This window comes from Notothenia rossii (genome assembly GCF_949606895.1).
Source record: "Notothenia rossii genome assembly, chromosome: 10".
In the NCBI taxonomy this organism is placed as follows: domain Eukaryota; kingdom Metazoa; phylum Chordata; class Actinopteri; order Perciformes; family Nototheniidae; genus Notothenia; species Notothenia rossii.
In genome coordinates this window covers 24,527,474-24,544,059 of record NC_136908.1, presented here as the reverse complement: position 1 = coordinate 24,544,059, position 16,586 = coordinate 24,527,474, and the positions used below count along the sequence as shown (strand labels likewise).

The 16,586-nt window shown below is 41.6% G+C and overlaps 2 protein-coding genes across 2 annotated transcripts in view; both read right to left on the bottom strand.

Annotated features, from left to right (window-relative positions):
* Nucleotides 1-488, bottom strand: part of LOC307022526 (glycogen synthase kinase-3 beta-like) — a 41,795-nt gene extending 41,307 nt beyond the window's left edge. Inside the window, exon 1 of the mRNA XM_079655345.1 lies at nucleotides 120-488. Coding sequence (XP_079511471.1) covers nucleotides 120-294 — 175 coding nt within the window. The 5' untranslated portion in view covers nucleotides 295-488. The remainder of the gene's footprint in view (nucleotides 1-119) is intronic.
* Nucleotides 489-1,292: 804 nt separating this feature from the next.
* Nucleotides 1,293-16,586, bottom strand: part of cica (capicua transcriptional repressor a) — a 43,348-nt gene continuing 28,054 nt past the window's right edge. Inside the window, exons 10-22 of the mRNA XM_079655337.1 lie at nucleotides 15,502-15,622; nucleotides 15,062-15,144; nucleotides 13,768-14,587; nucleotides 12,472-12,614; nucleotides 11,340-11,500; nucleotides 10,333-10,561; nucleotides 9,464-9,755; nucleotides 8,793-8,848; nucleotides 8,391-8,533; nucleotides 7,559-7,710; nucleotides 5,972-6,106; nucleotides 5,759-5,884; nucleotides 1,293-4,473 (exon numbers count right to left, since the gene is read on the bottom strand). Coding sequence (XP_079511463.1) covers nucleotides 4,202-4,473; nucleotides 5,759-5,884; nucleotides 5,972-6,106; nucleotides 7,559-7,710; nucleotides 8,391-8,533; nucleotides 8,793-8,848; nucleotides 9,464-9,755; nucleotides 10,333-10,561; nucleotides 11,340-11,500; nucleotides 12,472-12,614; nucleotides 13,768-14,587; nucleotides 15,062-15,144; nucleotides 15,502-15,622 — 2,733 coding nt within the window. The 3' untranslated portion in view covers nucleotides 1,293-4,201. The remainder of the gene's footprint in view (nucleotides 4,474-5,758; nucleotides 5,885-5,971; nucleotides 6,107-7,558; nucleotides 7,711-8,390; nucleotides 8,534-8,792; nucleotides 8,849-9,463; nucleotides 9,756-10,332; nucleotides 10,562-11,339; nucleotides 11,501-12,471; nucleotides 12,615-13,767; nucleotides 14,588-15,061; nucleotides 15,145-15,501; nucleotides 15,623-16,586) is intronic.

The window sequence follows — 16,586 nt, the reverse complement described above, 5'->3', positions numbered from 1 at the left end:
CGACTTTACTCCGGGTTGCGAAAATTAACACTTTAAGGCATGTCTGAGGCAAAAGCACATAGCATAATATATCGAATACACATAGTCTGATAACACCCGGTTGTATAATAAGAACTTACTGGCAAGCTTTAGATTGGAGCATCCCGACGAGCTGCTGCCGGAGGCCTGCGCGACCCCGGACTTTCCTGTGCTGCTCCCCACGGCAGCGGCTGATCCGGTGGACGCAGCGGCGGTTCCTTGAACACCTGGCGGCTCAGCAAACGAGCTGGTCCTGGGCCGCCCGCTGCCGCTCATATCTCTGTGCAGGGGTCAGGGTTGTTCTTTCACTATTTTCAGCCTAGCGACTATTAATGATATACACCCGGCAGCGAATAATCGTGGAAAGACACCGAGAAATACCGCTCCCGTTGCCGCCGGCTGTCTGGGCTGATAGCTGTTGCTAGACACCTAGAAACAGACCGCTCGCAATGCCACATGGGAGATGAAGTTCGATGTAGCTGTCGCTCCGGTTTGCTGCACAGGCTTTAACAAGTCAAAGCAACTACAATGACTTAACAGTGGATGTAGGCCGGGAATATAGCTATACTAACAGTATATATAAAATCATAACAATTAAAGGCTTAACAATTTAGTGTTACGTCAAAATTCGTCAGATACATAAATGAAGTTAACCCTTTAGTGGAATGATGCTCTCCACTTTATATTTTTTCGACATTATTGTAGCTGATCCATAAAGTACTTTGTAACCTTACTTTGAAATCTGTGAATAAGTACTTAAAAAAAAATATTAATGAACATGGAAATAAATACTTTGGAAATTCAGATATTTAGAAGGTTCAGCACCGTGATGTCTTCAACTAAATCAGCTTTTCAAATCGTATTCAATATAATCAGTGATATTATAATATGTTTTGCTTGGTTTAAACACCATTCTTATGCCAATATGACCTCAATCTAAAAGGCTACTTAATAAGAACTCTTAACACTGTGATGCTTGATAAAGGTCAGTGTAGAGTACACACTGTATGTTCCAGGGATTTGTTGGACTTGACTGGTGGGTCAAGTGACTGCATCTGGTAATCCTCTTAATTTGTCAAAATATATAGTTTTTTTCGTCTCCACTGCCTTTTGGGGGGAAATAAATGATAAGCACATATTGCAATACATCAGAAAATAGTATCAAACTCTATGGACACCTTCTGTGTGTTTTAAATAAGATATACATTTGTGTGTGAAACATTCAACGCTGAATTGAAGTTCAAAGACATGAACAAATCCAAGGGCACAAGACATTGTGTTAGAACTTTAATATTTTCAATATTTAGTTTTTTTGTTGTTGTTTAGAAATATTGCACATGGTCAACATGCCTGCTTATGAGATAACACTCACATCGCTCATCCTAAAATTCCTTCTCCAAAGTAAGGACAGTTTATTTTTAAGCACAATCATACAGTGTACACACATACAAGTGTGTGTATGCACATATGTCTTGGTGGGTGTGTGCATGTGTGCATGGGATTTCACATGCATGCAGATGGACACTTTAAAGCCCTAACCCCCAAATTGATAGTCCTCTATTACCTGTGTGTATTTATATATATGTATTTATAGTATCCTGAATATATATTTTATATATATCCTGAATCAACTGGGTTTGATAACAGTCAAGATGGCGGACAAAATAGTCATGGTGACTATAAAAATACTGTCTCTATTGTAGAATATATAATGAAGAATACAATGAAAAATATACTTTTGATGATCTTGCAGTGTGGAGAAAGAACAAGAGGTCGGTTGTGTTAACACACTACCCGCATGTGCCAAAACACACATACACACACACACACACCCAAACACAGACCTAAATGCACATATATGGAAATACCGGTATATATATTTTTTCACACATCCAACTGTATACAGAGAAATAAAAGAGATACCCATGATAATAACTACCCCCACTCTTCACCGAGGAAGCAAAGAGCCAAAAAGTGCTATTCAAAAATTGTCTTTGACTTTTAGTAAGTTATACTCTATCTCTTTGACAATAACAACAATTGCGTGATTCTTTTTTTGTTTTATACCATAGTTAAAGACAGTATCACAACAGCTCATTCCTCTCACTGACTGACTGCACTGGTTTTAATATCTATGGCACAGAGCCTTTCCCCAAACAAAATAACCCACCCATTTCGAAAAAAATAAATGTCCTATTGCACCATTCGACGGGAAAGGATAAAGTGTTGAGAAGAGAGGGAAGAGGGGAGGGCTCCAGAGACTGCCCTCCAGGGCTGGTCTAGGATCTGCTTTCCCTGAACTAACCCTAACCAGAACCATCCTGAGCTACATAGCGCTTGACCCGGGACCAGTGCTTAAGGGCACTTTCTAACAACACTTGAGGGGTCAAGGGAGGTAAAATGGGGAGGAGAGGAGGGGAAAAAGAGTAAGGAGGAATAAGGTGGTTGATAACATACGGAACAAGGTTATTATTTTAACTACTATAACAATCTCTAAAAACAATACTTTCCTGATTTAACTTGCGGCTAGAAGGGCCACACGAATTGTGCAAACACCTGATTTCAACGTTTTTACAAAACGACAAACGCCCCCTGCTCCCCCAATTCTTTGTCTGGTGAGAAATCGAAGAGAAGAGATATTGGGAAAGGAGGGGGGGGGGTGAGAACCGCCCCAGGTACAATTAAAATTGTGGGGGCGCAGACTGATTATGTCCCCCGTCTTTGTCCAGAGTTTTTTTTTTGTGATTTTTTTATGCCGGAGAAGAAACACACTAGAGCCACAAGAGAAAAACAGGCCACGGTAAAACTGGTTATTTCCACGGCAACGATAACAAGAGAAAGCAACATTATATCCACTGGGAGATTCAGAGAAGTTTGGTTACATTTCTACTTTTTTTATCTCTGTTGGAAAGCTTGTCATGTCCTTATTCACTATTAATATCTGTCTTCCTATAGGTGGAATATGAATCTTCCGTCCAATGAGCATCATCCAGGTTCTTCTTCATCTTCTGTCTTTTTCTCTGCGCTCTGTCGGGAGCCCGTCCAACTTAACGTGGATTCTTCAAAGCCTCACAACCAATAGTCTTTACATAATCTCTTTACGGTGCCTGTTCGCACAAGCTGTTGGGGAAGGGAACCCCAACAGACATACAGACATATATATATATATATATATATATATATATATATGATCAGCTCCTGCCAACGAGGACTGTGTCTTTCATAATGGCAATAACTGAAGGTGCAAAGATTGGTCACACTACATCGCAACTCCAGCCTTCTCTTTGTTTTCCAGGACCAAAAAGATGTCATGCTGTCAGTTTCTCTTCTCACTACAATCACAAAAAACTGTGCAGGCCGATGGCTTGGTCAGACCAGGGTTGACGATTTCTTGTACGAGTGCTCACACTGCACATATGTGTCCATGCACTGCGTGTGTGTATTTGTACTGTATATGTGTGTGTGCTGTCTGTCTTGCAGCATCGAGGGGCTGTGGAATATCAGTGGAGGTCGTTGGGGTTGTGTTTGCGTCCCAACCACTGTGCTGAGGAGTGGAAGGGTGAGAAGGAGGTCGAGTCAATGGCATCTGAGGGCTGGCTGGCTGTCTGGCTGGCAACAGCAAACTGCATCTCCACGATAAGTGACAAAGTGCCTTTCTGTGTCATGGTCCTTGGTGGCTGCTCCCGGGGACCGCCGACCAAGAGTAACAGTCTGATTTGGTAAGGGTGTGTGTGCATGTGTGTGTATGTGGGATCATGTGCATGCTGGAGATTACATATGCACCAGTGTTTGTGTGAGTTTCATACTAAAAACTACTGTACAAATGTGCTGAGAGCAGACCTGGGCCAACTGAATATATTCTGGATACTTAGGGGGGAAAAAGGAAACTACAAGAAGCATTTGACTCGTCAGGACTTGCAAATGATTTGTCCCTTTTTGAGGCTTTTTAAAAATTATTAAAAAGTCTAATAAGACGAATCAAGTGCACCTTGAGTAGTTTGAATATTTGTGACCATAGTCAAATGTATTTGCTCCCAGGTCTGGTGGAGATAAGTGCCAAAAGAACGGATCCCGCTGGAGCCATTAACAGTACTCAACACATACAAGAACATTCTGCGGGGATGACACACTCCTCTCTCTTCTTCTTTTCCTGGATGTTTCCACTTTGTCATCCTCTACCGCTTTACAATCCTTCGCTTTTCGGCCCCTCTGGATTCCGGCCTTTGTCTCGGTGCTGCTCCGCCCCTCCCTCCTCCCGCGCTGATTGATTGAAAGAGGAGCTGTGGGGCGGGGTGGGGCTCACTTCAGCCAACCCCGCTAACACTCCGAGCTCCAGGGTCCCGGGTGTGGCCGTCTGCATGATCTTCTGACGGACCTCGCGGATCTTCAGCTGCAGACACACCTTGGACGGGAAGGTATCCGAGTAACGTGCCTGGAAGGCAGCTGTGGCCTGAGCTGGAAGGAGATAGAGCAGGTGATATAAACAGTGTAGGATATCAAGTCATATATATTTGACATAATGCATTAAAAAGAGTCCCATTTCTTTTTATTTGCATCATCTTCCTTATCTTTTATAAACTTATTTAATTAGTATTGTTTCCTGGAGCCTGAGACTTTTTTATTGCCTACAACTGCTCTTATGTATTTGTTGTGTATATGATCAATTAAAAAAGTGTACTTGTATAACCATATATCCTGTAAGTCACTGATAAAGGCAGTAATTGCTACAGATTGCATGTGCAGTATCATTTATTTGAGCAGTTTTGCGTTTCATTAAAAAATGAACGATTCAGGTATATCTGAGTTTAACAACAAAATAGTATAAATAACAAAATACACTATTATATACAAAATAACAACAATATCGTGTTCATTTAAATACTGTCAGTCCTGCACAACCCTCTGAACTTTTTTCGCATTTGTACACAAAGCTACCTCTTCTTATCTGCACAGCTCTCCACTTTTCATACCAATACTGCACATATTTTGTAATAACACACAGTTTTTTGGTATATTTATATTTCATTTAAATATTTCTCTATATTTTAAATGTTATGATAGTTTTTTTTATAGATTTTTGTAAATCATTTTATATCTTTGTACTTTTATGACAATGTATCTTCTTTAACTTTGTTTATGTATGCACCATATACACCAAGGCAAATTCCTTGAATGTGTTTTTAAACCAGTTTCTAATTCTGGTTATCCTGATCAAATGAGGTGGGAAAAAATGCTACAAAGAGCCCTGTCAACCTACCAAAATTGTCTTTACATTTGTCACTTATATATTTTTTGATAATGTGAAATATTATAAAATATTATTATTATAATAATTAAGTGTGGATTTATTTAGGTTTAGGTAAATTAAGACTAATGCACCAGTACTTATTTGTAGCAAATGTACTTGCAGGTTTCTTGCTGTTCAGAGTTAGTATTTTTCATGGTTAATTACACTTTTAAAAAGCTTCAACTAAATAAAATGTTATGTAATTATTGTGAAGTGTCTTTTAATTCCAACCTGCATTAGTAGGTTGTTTGGAAGTTTTGATATAATGGATGTTCTCCAATTAGAAAGTCGTAAAGCTGTTTGTGTAATAATTTGCATTATGTAAGTGTTACTGTTTCAGCAGGAATAAAGGAACAGACCCTATATAAATCTTGGCTGCATAGTTTTAAACATTCACAATATTAAATCTCTGTCTCAGTTTTTACCATGACTTCCTGTCCTATCTATGTTTACCTGAGGGAAAGAAGCCATGTTCCTGAAACAGCTGCATGACCAGGGCCCGGCGCTGATCCAGAGTTCTGCGCAGAGACGAGTAGGGGACCCGGTCCAGATCTCCAAGCAGATCCTCTCCTTCTGTACCTGCATGAAGAAGGAACACACCATGTCACTCTCAATGCACCGTGTGATGCAGGTGTGCAGCTGCTGCCCCTGATGTGCCTGCCGTACCTGCTCTGTCGAAGGTGAAGAACTCTCCCTCACACTTGGCGGCGCTCTTGGGGGTGTTGGGCTCCGAGCTGCAGCTGGAGAGACGGCGGGTCTTCCTCCTCGGGGAGCTGGGCTCTTCTGCTGTCACCTCCAGCTCTGAACACATGACATGTGGAGGGTGGAGAAGGGGAATATGGAGGAAAAGAAGAATTCAGAATAAAGCAGGGTACAGAAATGCAATGCGATACAAATATTCTTAATTTCAAATTAGATTTAAAAAAGGCTGTTGAAAATGTTACTTATTTGTTATGTATTTATTATTAACTTAAGTACTGAACTTGAGCAGAAAATAAAAGTTAGATGTACTTTACTTGAGTATTTCCATTTAATGCAATATTATAATTAATACTCCACTACAGTTTACACTACAGTACATTTTAGATTATACATTTGTATACCCTTCCTGTTCAGTGATATCCACATAGGTTCAAATTAGATTTGAACTGAAGGAAGTTTTCCTCTGTGTTCATACAATTATCCTACTTATTAAGATAAATAAACTATTTAAAAGCTTCTTGGATGAGCTGAAGTGCTACGTCACAAAGCAGAAAAAAGGCAGTTTTTCTACAAAATTTACTTTTTAGAGATAGAGACAAAGCAACTGTGATGATGTTATTGAACATGAAGCACTGCTGTCGATTAAACTCCCCAGTAATACATTCAATTAAAATCAGAACTTCTACATCTACAGCATTTAAACACAGCATACACATGCAGTCATTTGGCTGTGGCGCAGGTTGTAAATGGGCCTATACCAAGCAGAGGGTCGGTGGTTCGAACCAAAACCAGTGCACACAGCATGCCAAAGTGTCCCTAAAATAATTAACCCTAACTGGTTCTGTAGGCATGTCTATGGTATTGAAGTGTATGTAAGTCACTTTGGAAACAAGTGCCAGCTTACTGACATGTACTGTAATGTAATATTAACACAGAAGCATCATAAATAATAGTTAAGCCCTTATAAGGAACATTTTACAGCTCAATGACTACTTTTACCTTTGATACTTGAAGGTGGGGTAGGTAAGCTTGGGAAACCGGCTCGAGATACACTTGTTGTTATATTGCATGGAATGCTCTTAACATCCCGATAGCAATAAATATCTGAAGTTTTTTGACAAAAAATCCATAAAGAAAATGTCATCTGTGGAAGCCGTAGTACTGTAAAAAGCACGACCAATCATTTTAGCCGGATGACTGGATGGCCTACATGCCTGTCAGCCTTCTCTTTGCACAAACTTATCTCGTGCCCTCATTGGTCATGTGCGCGTTAGTGTGTGTTGGAGGAGGGGCTCTGTAAGGAAGTGGCAGATTTTTTCCGGCTGTGTATTTTCAAATTTTAGCGCACTCGAGCTGGTTTCTCGATGACCTACCCCACCTTTAAAGTTAATGTTGCTGATCATACCTACGAACTTTTACTTCAAAAAGGTTTGTAATGTAGGACTTTTACTCGAAGAGTATTTTTGCTGTGGTATTGGCACTTTTACTTAAAGATCTATGTATTTCCTCCACCACTGGATCAAAGAGAGCCTCTCTTTTTCGGCTTCTCACCGGTGGAGTTGCGTCTCTTCCTGCGGTAGCTCCCCAGGATGGCTCTCGGCGAGGTGGCCAGGCTCTGCAGAGTGGGCGAAGGCAGGACTTCCTCTGGGTTAAACTCTGGGAGCTCAGCAAAACGCTCCTCGAAGTACGTCTCCGACAAGACCCTGGAAACAGAGAACACAGAGATGGTGTCAGTCCCCAGCCCGGGCCGTTGCTGTTTAAAACATCCAGGAATGGATGCACATTCCTCAAGCCTCAGGGCTAAATCCGCCAGAGCTCTCTCTTCTTTGTGGCTTCCCCAACCACTTTCCAAGTGTCTAAATAAAGGATATAAAGAGTGAGCACTCTGCCCACTCACATTCAGCACACAAAGAGTTTCCACCATCATTTTGTGGAGTTGGAGGTTTGGTCAAAAGACTAGATGCCACAATGTGTGAAAATCTGAGTCCTGTCCAGGGTGCTTGTCATGTCATCCTCAAGCTGCTTCACACACTAAGATATGCTACTGTTATGTGCTGGAGAAAGTGAAAACTGTTAAAATAGAGAGAACAAAGTCTTACCACGAGCAGAAAGACAGAAGGAGCAGGCAGACTTTGTTGTATTTTGCGTTTGGCACGGATTACACGAGAGCAATAACTTGAGTCTGATAAGAGAGGATGGCTCCAGACTTTAATAAAAGCTTGTCTTACAGTCAAAGACGAGGCTGGGTTTGAGTGATAACAAAGCACTTAACTTCTCAATTCGTCATTTACGAGCACTCACTGTATATTTGATTCAATAAAAAGTGGAAGGACTCATTCCCTCAGACCTGTGCCCTGCTAGTGCCACTTCTTTTCCCACTTACTTTTCGTGAGAGTCAGGTGTCTTTTTGAGCGGCGGGGGTCTGAACTTGGTCTTCTTTGAGGAAGAGGGGGGCTCTCTTTCCGCAGGGGGAGGGGGAGGGGGGTCCAAACCAGGGGGTGGAGGAGGAGGGGTGCGAGGTCCAGCCTGGAGGGAGAGGGAGAGAGTTTAAAGAGGCCCTATCATGCTTTTTCAGGGTTCTACCTTTCCTGGAGTGTGTTATATAGTCTATGTTTTTGTGCATGCAAGTAGTCTGCAAAGTTTATTTGAAAAAACGGATAAAAACCACCAAGAAAAAGACATTCTAGTGTATTCTTGCACAGTTGTGTTGTTGTACGATCCACAGTAGTTCTTCGACTTCCTTAGAGAGGTTTCTAGAAAAGGTTATCTAATCTTGATGTCTCACCTCTTTGCTGAGGTACTCTTCTTTGATGTACCGACCGACGTCCTCCTCTTTTTTAACTGGAACAGATACAGATCATTTCAGACTATGATATTCAAATACTGCAAATGTGTTTACATTCAATGTCAGGAAAAATGTATTCCCATAATTGACAATTTTGACAATATTTAATCTTCCATATGTTTTGCAATCTTTATGATGTGAAAACCGATATCTATATTTCACAAGGGTCCAATACAGACTCTAATAGCTTAAAATCTGCATAGTTATTGATATTGTCTTACAGGTAGAAGAATGTAGTGTCGTATACAGCTCCTTAATTAAACCCTATTGGGGCTTGGTGATATTGAGAAAAACAAATGTCACTGTATGTTTAAACAATATGTTGATATCTTATTTCGACACTTAGGGCTGCACAGTTAATCTACATTTTATGGAAATCGCCACTAGTACAATATTTGGTAAAAGCTAAATATGTAAAACACATTTTTTATTCTACAGACAAATCCATGTTTGGTACAGAGCCTTATTATAATATATTTTTCTCTGATAAAGTGATTAATGTTTAAAAAATGGTGATTCCCTGTAATATTGTGATTCAGATCAGTAAGTCTAAATAGGTGACATTTTTCCTTTTTGAACACTGAACCCCAAACCAACCAGTGGAGTGTTACCTGCTGTTTCATTAATAGTCAATAAGGAGCTGGCAGCTGAGCTTGATAACTCCTGTCTTCCATCTTCAGGCGGACCATCCAGCAGGTTCTCCTTCTTCACCTCCACTTTCACCTTCACCGCCTCGTAAGGCTGAAGGGTCGCCGCCGCTGAACCCTGCACCCCCGTCTGTAACGGGGAGGAAGGGTCCATCACGTCCTGGGCCGCGGGGGCCACTGCAGGTGGTGCGGGAGCTACAGAGACCACCCCAGTAGGCAGAGAAGCGGGTGGTGCAGGGTAGATGGCAGTTAGTACCTGATGGAGAGGAAGCATGTCAGTAAACAACACTTTTTGTGTGTTACCTTCAAAAAGGGGTGTAACAGGCCAACAGTGAACGTGTCATTAGACGGTAATCTAAAGCAGTGGGATAAGTGGAAATAGAGTCAAATATATAAATTACTTCTTTGGTAAACATTTATCTTTTCTTAGAAATAGTAAACTTATTTTTATGGTTGAATATTCCATCTTTCTGTTTTGTAAAAACATAGAAGTTAGTGTAGAGGTCAAACGTGACAGCCTTATTTCCTTAGTTGCTTAGAGTCATTTTCTTATTTTTTCAAAAGTAATGTATTTATGACTTTATAATATTAATCCTGCTGCCCTTTGGAACAGCATGTGCTAATGACAACATTCAAAATCTTTGAAGCAAAATATTTTAATAAGGATTTGTTTACACTACTGGTAAACTAAGAAAAAGAAGAAAGAAAACAAAATACCTCAGCCTTTGGACTGAAAATAAAAACTCAAATATAAAGTATAATAAAAGTATCTAATGTAACACTCTTATCTTCTTTTGACACTAATACACACTCTGTGATTCGCTCCTCTTTACCTGACGACCAGCAGTTGCTGAGGCCTGAGCTGGAGGGGTCTGTGATTGACAGCTGAGGGGCGGGGCTTGAGCTAACAATGGAGGCTGAACCAGAGTTATCCCGACCGGGGCGATGGCGGTGAAGCCCAGGGTCGCCAGGGATGATTGAAGATACGCAGAACCAAGAGGGGGAGTGGCCTGTTGGGGTGTTGCCTGGGTTACTCCTGGACCAGACTGGACATATGTGATCCTAAAGGAGAGAGGAACAATGAGTGTGGAGCTGGATAAAGCTGAGTATAATACAGAGTTCATAACGTTTATTTAGAGAAACATTTAAGCACTTTGAAGTTAGCTTAACCACACATTTTCATCTCCAAATTATTTTTTTATGTTACAGGATAGGAACATGAGGGATCAAATATATACTTGCATATATGCAAGTTGAAAAAATGTTCTCGATTGATCCATAGTTAGGTTTTCAGATTTGGTGGCAGAAAATAATTTAAAACACTTTATGCGATTTTTTTATGAACTAGCTCAATTTTTTATGAACTGCTCTATACTTTTTTGCATTTATTTTTAACAAACTAAAACATGAAGATATTCAGTTTAAGGAAACTAATAAACATATATAAGAAGATGAAATAGATCAGTTTTGGGAATTTTTGTTGAAAAATATTACTAAAGGCTACTACAGAAATTGTTGTTGATTAAAATCTGCCCAGTTTAATCTATTATTTATAATCCCATTTTCAATTTCAACAGTGTGACCAAATGGCTATATATATTTTTCCCCACCTTTCTCAACTTTATGTATTATATGTCCCATTGCTCAAAGGGAGTGTGACATGAGTCCAAAGAGTTACCTTTCTTTATCTACATTCACTTTACACACTTTTAGTATAACAACCTTAAGGACCTGGCAGAGATGGAATCTCACAGCATCTTTAAATGCTGTTAAACCAGCTCCAAGCCCTAGGTAAGGGAAATAAAAGTGTATAAGTTGTTGTGTTTCAGGTGTTAGTGACCTGGTGGGTGGCGAGGTCAGAAGCACTGTCTGTGGGGGCGCTGCACCGGGAGTCATCACCGTCGCCACAGAAACAGGAAAAGGGCTCCCTGAGTGCACAGCTGCTGCGCCGCCAGGGTGAACGCTGGTCTGCACCACAGGCATGGGAGCGATCTGGATGATCTGTAGGGGGGAACACACAAACAAAAGGGTTTTCTCACCATCTCATCTCAAAATAGACCCTGAATCTTCAGAGGAAAAACATCTGGTATTTAATCATGAATGTGTTATGTATCCAGTGAGACAAACTTATAAATATCAAATGTGCTTTTATGACTTCAGAACAAGTGTAACACTTTATTGTAGAAACGGGTCCCTCCTGAATAAAACGCAGCACAACAGAAGCGCTGCAACTACCAAACACTTTAATTTCACTTTCATTAATTGGTTTGATTAATAGATGAATTATTAAGGATAAGAGGAAAAAAGAGTGGTTCAGAGAGATTGATAGTCTTTTTTGATCCCTAGAGTGGAGTTCAGGTGTTGTATCAAAAAAACTGAAATAAAAGGCCAAAAAAAGAGAGTGGCGCTCAGAAAAAGGAGCCATGTGGACACGAGCCCTATGATAGAAACTATACAAGTAATAACTATTCCAGACCAAGTAAGTCAAGTGACATGTTTTGAGATAACGTGACATAGTATGATTAATAGCAGCGCTCTATATGCTGTGCTATATCTAATATAAAGTATATCAATTAAGGATATAAAATGCATTAATCAGGATATTAAAGTCATTAAATGCTTGGGTTTATCTGTCTAACATTCAAAAAGTCACAATTAATCAATTTATATTTATATATATGATGAGATTTAAAGCAAATCATTATATTGAATAAGCTCTTACCAGAAACATTTTTGTATTTTTGGTTCAACAATTTCAATTCCAAATCTGACCAATGAGAAGTAGGTAAAGAGTGCAGCAGGTGGCAGTAAAACATGAGTATAAATCCACTTAGTTCCCATCATGCCTAGTTTAAATGCTGCTGATGCCGTTGTGGATTTACCCACCTTGTTGCCTGTCAGCAAACAAGGTGGCGTCTATTTATATTTTACGCTGTTGACACTTGTTTCAATGAACCTGTTGACATCCTCACCTTGTTTCCTGTGGCGGCGCCGTTCTGCACAGGAAGAGGCGGAGCGACCAGGGAAATGGAGGGATGAGGAGGAGTAGATCCTGATCTCACTGTTGCCATGGGAACCAACATCTTGCTCGGCAAACCCGGCGACTGGGTTTGAACTAATGAGTGAAAAGGAGAGAGGGAATTAAAACACTCAGCGTGAGAAACGGATGAATCGAGCCAAAAGGGGTGAGGTGAGGACAGCACAGGAGGGACGGGTGGGCGGCGGCATTTCAGAGGCTGATAATAGTGAAATTCCTCTCTGATAACGAGGGGGAACAATGTGCTTCAGTATGAATAGAGAGTGATTAAGGCACGGGTGGGCGGCAGGCGCTCATACTCATGTCAACAGTATTTCTCCTGTCAATCATTTATCTCCCGTTTATGTAAGCCAATCAAATCCATTTTGAGAGCTTCCGGAGGAGATGATTAATAAGGGAACTACAGCTAAAAGAACATTTGTCAGTGGACCAGTTAAACTGTATATAAAGATGGATGACATAACTTAAAAGTGAAGCCAAAGCATCTCAATCCCCCTCTGGCTGCTGCAGTCTTTATTCCCTCCATGTTAGCTGATAGGACGTGAGCTAAACTAATAAGTCAGAATGTACAGGTCAAAAATGTTCAAGTGTTAATTTGATTTTAATTAGTTGTTTAATGCTATATGAATGGCTTGAGACTTCAGTATTGACAGCTAATCTTAAGAATTAAGATTCTTAGGAAATCTAAATAAGAATTGCAACAGGAGAAGTAAGTTATCCTACCAAGACCGTGACTGTTTCTAACACAATAATCTGTTCATGATCTTGTCGTCTTGTAGTATCACTGATCATGTCGCTACCTTCAATTTACAGAAAGGTTAGCCAGTGCTTTGTGGCAATATCAGTGATAACAGATGACGTTTCTCTGACACCAATGCTGAGTGTACAGTATATAATAAGACATCCTGCAATTTGTTCGTAATTGTATTGATAAAGATACAGTTAGTTGGAGCGTCTTTTAAGCTAACGTGTTGCTAATATAGCAGCTAGTTTGCTCACACTAAAAAAGCAGCAGTAGTGCTAAGCTAGCGATGAGTTTGGGCAGGACCCTGATTCCGTGGCTCCATGTCCTCCACTCATTACTGCGTAAACTCTGGTTCCATATTACGTCAGAACAAGACTTTGTACAGTGGGACGAAGACCATCTTTATATACAGTTTATGGTAAAAACACAAAGTCAAAACTCTGCTTTTTTGTTTTTTTGTCCGCCAATCGTTGCTCTCTGTCTCACCTCTGGTTCCGGGACTGACTGATGCAACTCTGAGTCCCACCCCTGAGTGCATGCCATTGGCCAGGGAGGCATTGGTGGGCAGGGAGAGGATTTGCTGGTGGGTGAGTTGAGGGGAGGAGGGGTTCTCAGTAGGCAGGATGTAGGGGGCCTGCGCTATCGGCTTGGGGCCGGCGGGGGGTGTCAGGGAGGAGGTGGCGGCAGAGGGGTGGAGCTGGGGCTGCAGGGCGGGGTGGGGGGTTTGTGCATGCGGCTGCTCAGTGGCGAGGAGCTGAACTGGTTGGGCAACGGGAAAGGACCCTCCCAGAACTAGACTAGTGACCAGACCCCCCATAGGAGTGACACTGACTGGACCGGGGGAGGAGGATGAGGACAGGTACCCACCCCCTGCAGTGATTGGCAGCAGCTGAGGTCCTCCTCCTCCAATCAGGAGAGTGGATTTCTTGTCCTGAGGCACTGAGCTGAGGGTGGCGGATCCTTCTATTGGCTTGATGGCGATGGGGATGGGCGTGCTGGCGATGGGTCGTACCACGTTGGTAACCATAGTGGGAGCCACACGGACGGCTCCTAGGACCTGGGTCACACCCTGATGGGCAAAAGCCTTGGGGCTGGATGTTGGGGAGACACCTCTTTCTCCTGCTGCTGTTTCCTCTCTCTTGGCTCTTCCCTCGCTCCCCTCCTCTCCTCCGTCTGTACCTCTCTTTCTGTTCCTCTCAGACCCCTCTTCACCACCTCCTCCTCCTTCTCCATTCCCTTTTGCTGAGGTTAGGATGGGGGGAGAGGAAGAAGGGAGAGAGGAGCGAACCACTGGCTGGAAGTTATGCTGGAGGGAGGAGAGACAGAGAGATCAAAGATAGGAGAGTTACTATGGAGTGTTTTTCTCTTCTTCATAAAAAACATAAAGTTACTAGCTCAATTGTTTAAAGTGGGGTTATATGAGGTACTTATTCATGCTAAGTGTGACCAGCACACCCACAGTTTGGAGAAAAAGAGATAGTTATAACACGAAAGCAAGGCAACAGAGCTACATTAAAGGGGCCCTATTATGCTTTTTGGGGTTTTCCCTTTCCTGTAGTGTGTAATATAGCTGTTTGGGCATATAAATGGTCTGCAAAGGCTAAAATCCCAAAGTTCACTCCAGAGGGAGTTTCCGTCCCACACACTGCCTAAAACGCCTCTATTGAACTCCTTTGTTCATCTCCGTAACATAGTGAGCAGACCAAAAACTGAAAATCTCGCTCAAATTGAGGTCCAGTGTGGACAGTAACTCGAGTTATATGATGATCTCTGCAGCTACCTGTCCATCTGGTTCGTCTTCATCGCTGTCTGTCACTCTCTCTTTACACTTGAGATCAATGGAGCCTTCAGGACAGGAGTCATCTGAGGATGGGACACAGATATCAGAAGTTAGTGTTAATACATTTAAGAAAAGACGACTTAACACACAATATAATTTCAACTGTTTCTTTGAACTGATTTCATTTGCAATCAGTGCCCTCAAACCGCCAGTATCACCACCAAATTGCCAATGATGTGCTATTGTTATGCTTTATTGTAACACTAGCGATTTAATAGCCCAAGGCTGAGGCTCAGCAGACAGTCATTCTGAATCAGGCTGATGGTCATTGTCTTTTTCTAAGTCACACTGATCGCTGTGGGAACTGAAACGATGACTTTGTGGTTATGCAACAGTCTCTCTAACCACCACGAGACCACCGTGCTGCTCATCTCACTCACCCATGACATCATCGTCTCCTTCTTCCTCACAGATGACCATACGCTCATCGTCGCTGGGCACGTCCTCGCCGTGGTACATGGACTGAGGGAGGGGTCTGTGCCGAAAAGAACTCGCACCCTCCTGATAACAAATTAATACAAAAAGAAAATGTTAACAGTCTTACAATTGAACAAAATAGTAACTTTTTCAACCTGGAACCCCTTTCTTTTACAATGTCTTCTGGTCTTAGTCACTAATGGGGACAACACTTTATGAAATTGGTCCAGTATTGAGTAAGAGCACTGCATTGCTCTTGTTCAGGGTACTTTTGGACGCCGTTATAAAGGGTTTTATGCCACTGTCAGGCTGAGGCTGTTATTATAGCTGTCTCAAAATGAAATAAATGTTTTAGTTACTGTGTCAAACAGAGTCTTTCATTTTCATTGCATCCAAACAGCTACAAATACAACCATAACTTTGAAAATGTTTCAGATAACACCAAGCTACACTTTCTGTACCTGTAAAGAAACCAGCACTCTTCCCTCCAATTCTCACCACCATTCCACCATTGTCTTCTGGCAAAAACTCATATGAGCAAAGAACAAGCAGACCTGATCAACCGAAAGGTAAAACATTATGTTTTATTTCTCTTTAGGGGCCTTTCCATAAGGTTTCAGACACTTGGAATACAAATCTGAGCATGTCAGTGGAAAAAACAAGCACTTTCTGTGCAGAATTGTCCTAAGCCATTTCATCGGAGACTGTTTACATAGTTCTCTCTAAATACTTAAGGAGGCCCTAATATGCTTTGGGGTTTTCCCTTTCCTGTCGTGTTAAATAGGTTTGTGTAAATGTTCTGCTAAGGCTTACATCCCAAAGTTCCCTTCAGAGGGAGTTTCTCTCCCACACTATCACCCCCTGCCTGAAACGCCTCCATTTGACATTCATTTGTTAAGGGGTGGAACATCTCTAAGCGGTTGACTAATCACAACAGAGCTGGCCAGCTAACCAATCATAGCAGACTGGGCTGTGGTTTCAGACAGAGGGTGAAAAGAGGTGCTGCAGCACAGGCAGTATGAGAACAGTAAAGAGCTTTTTGAACATT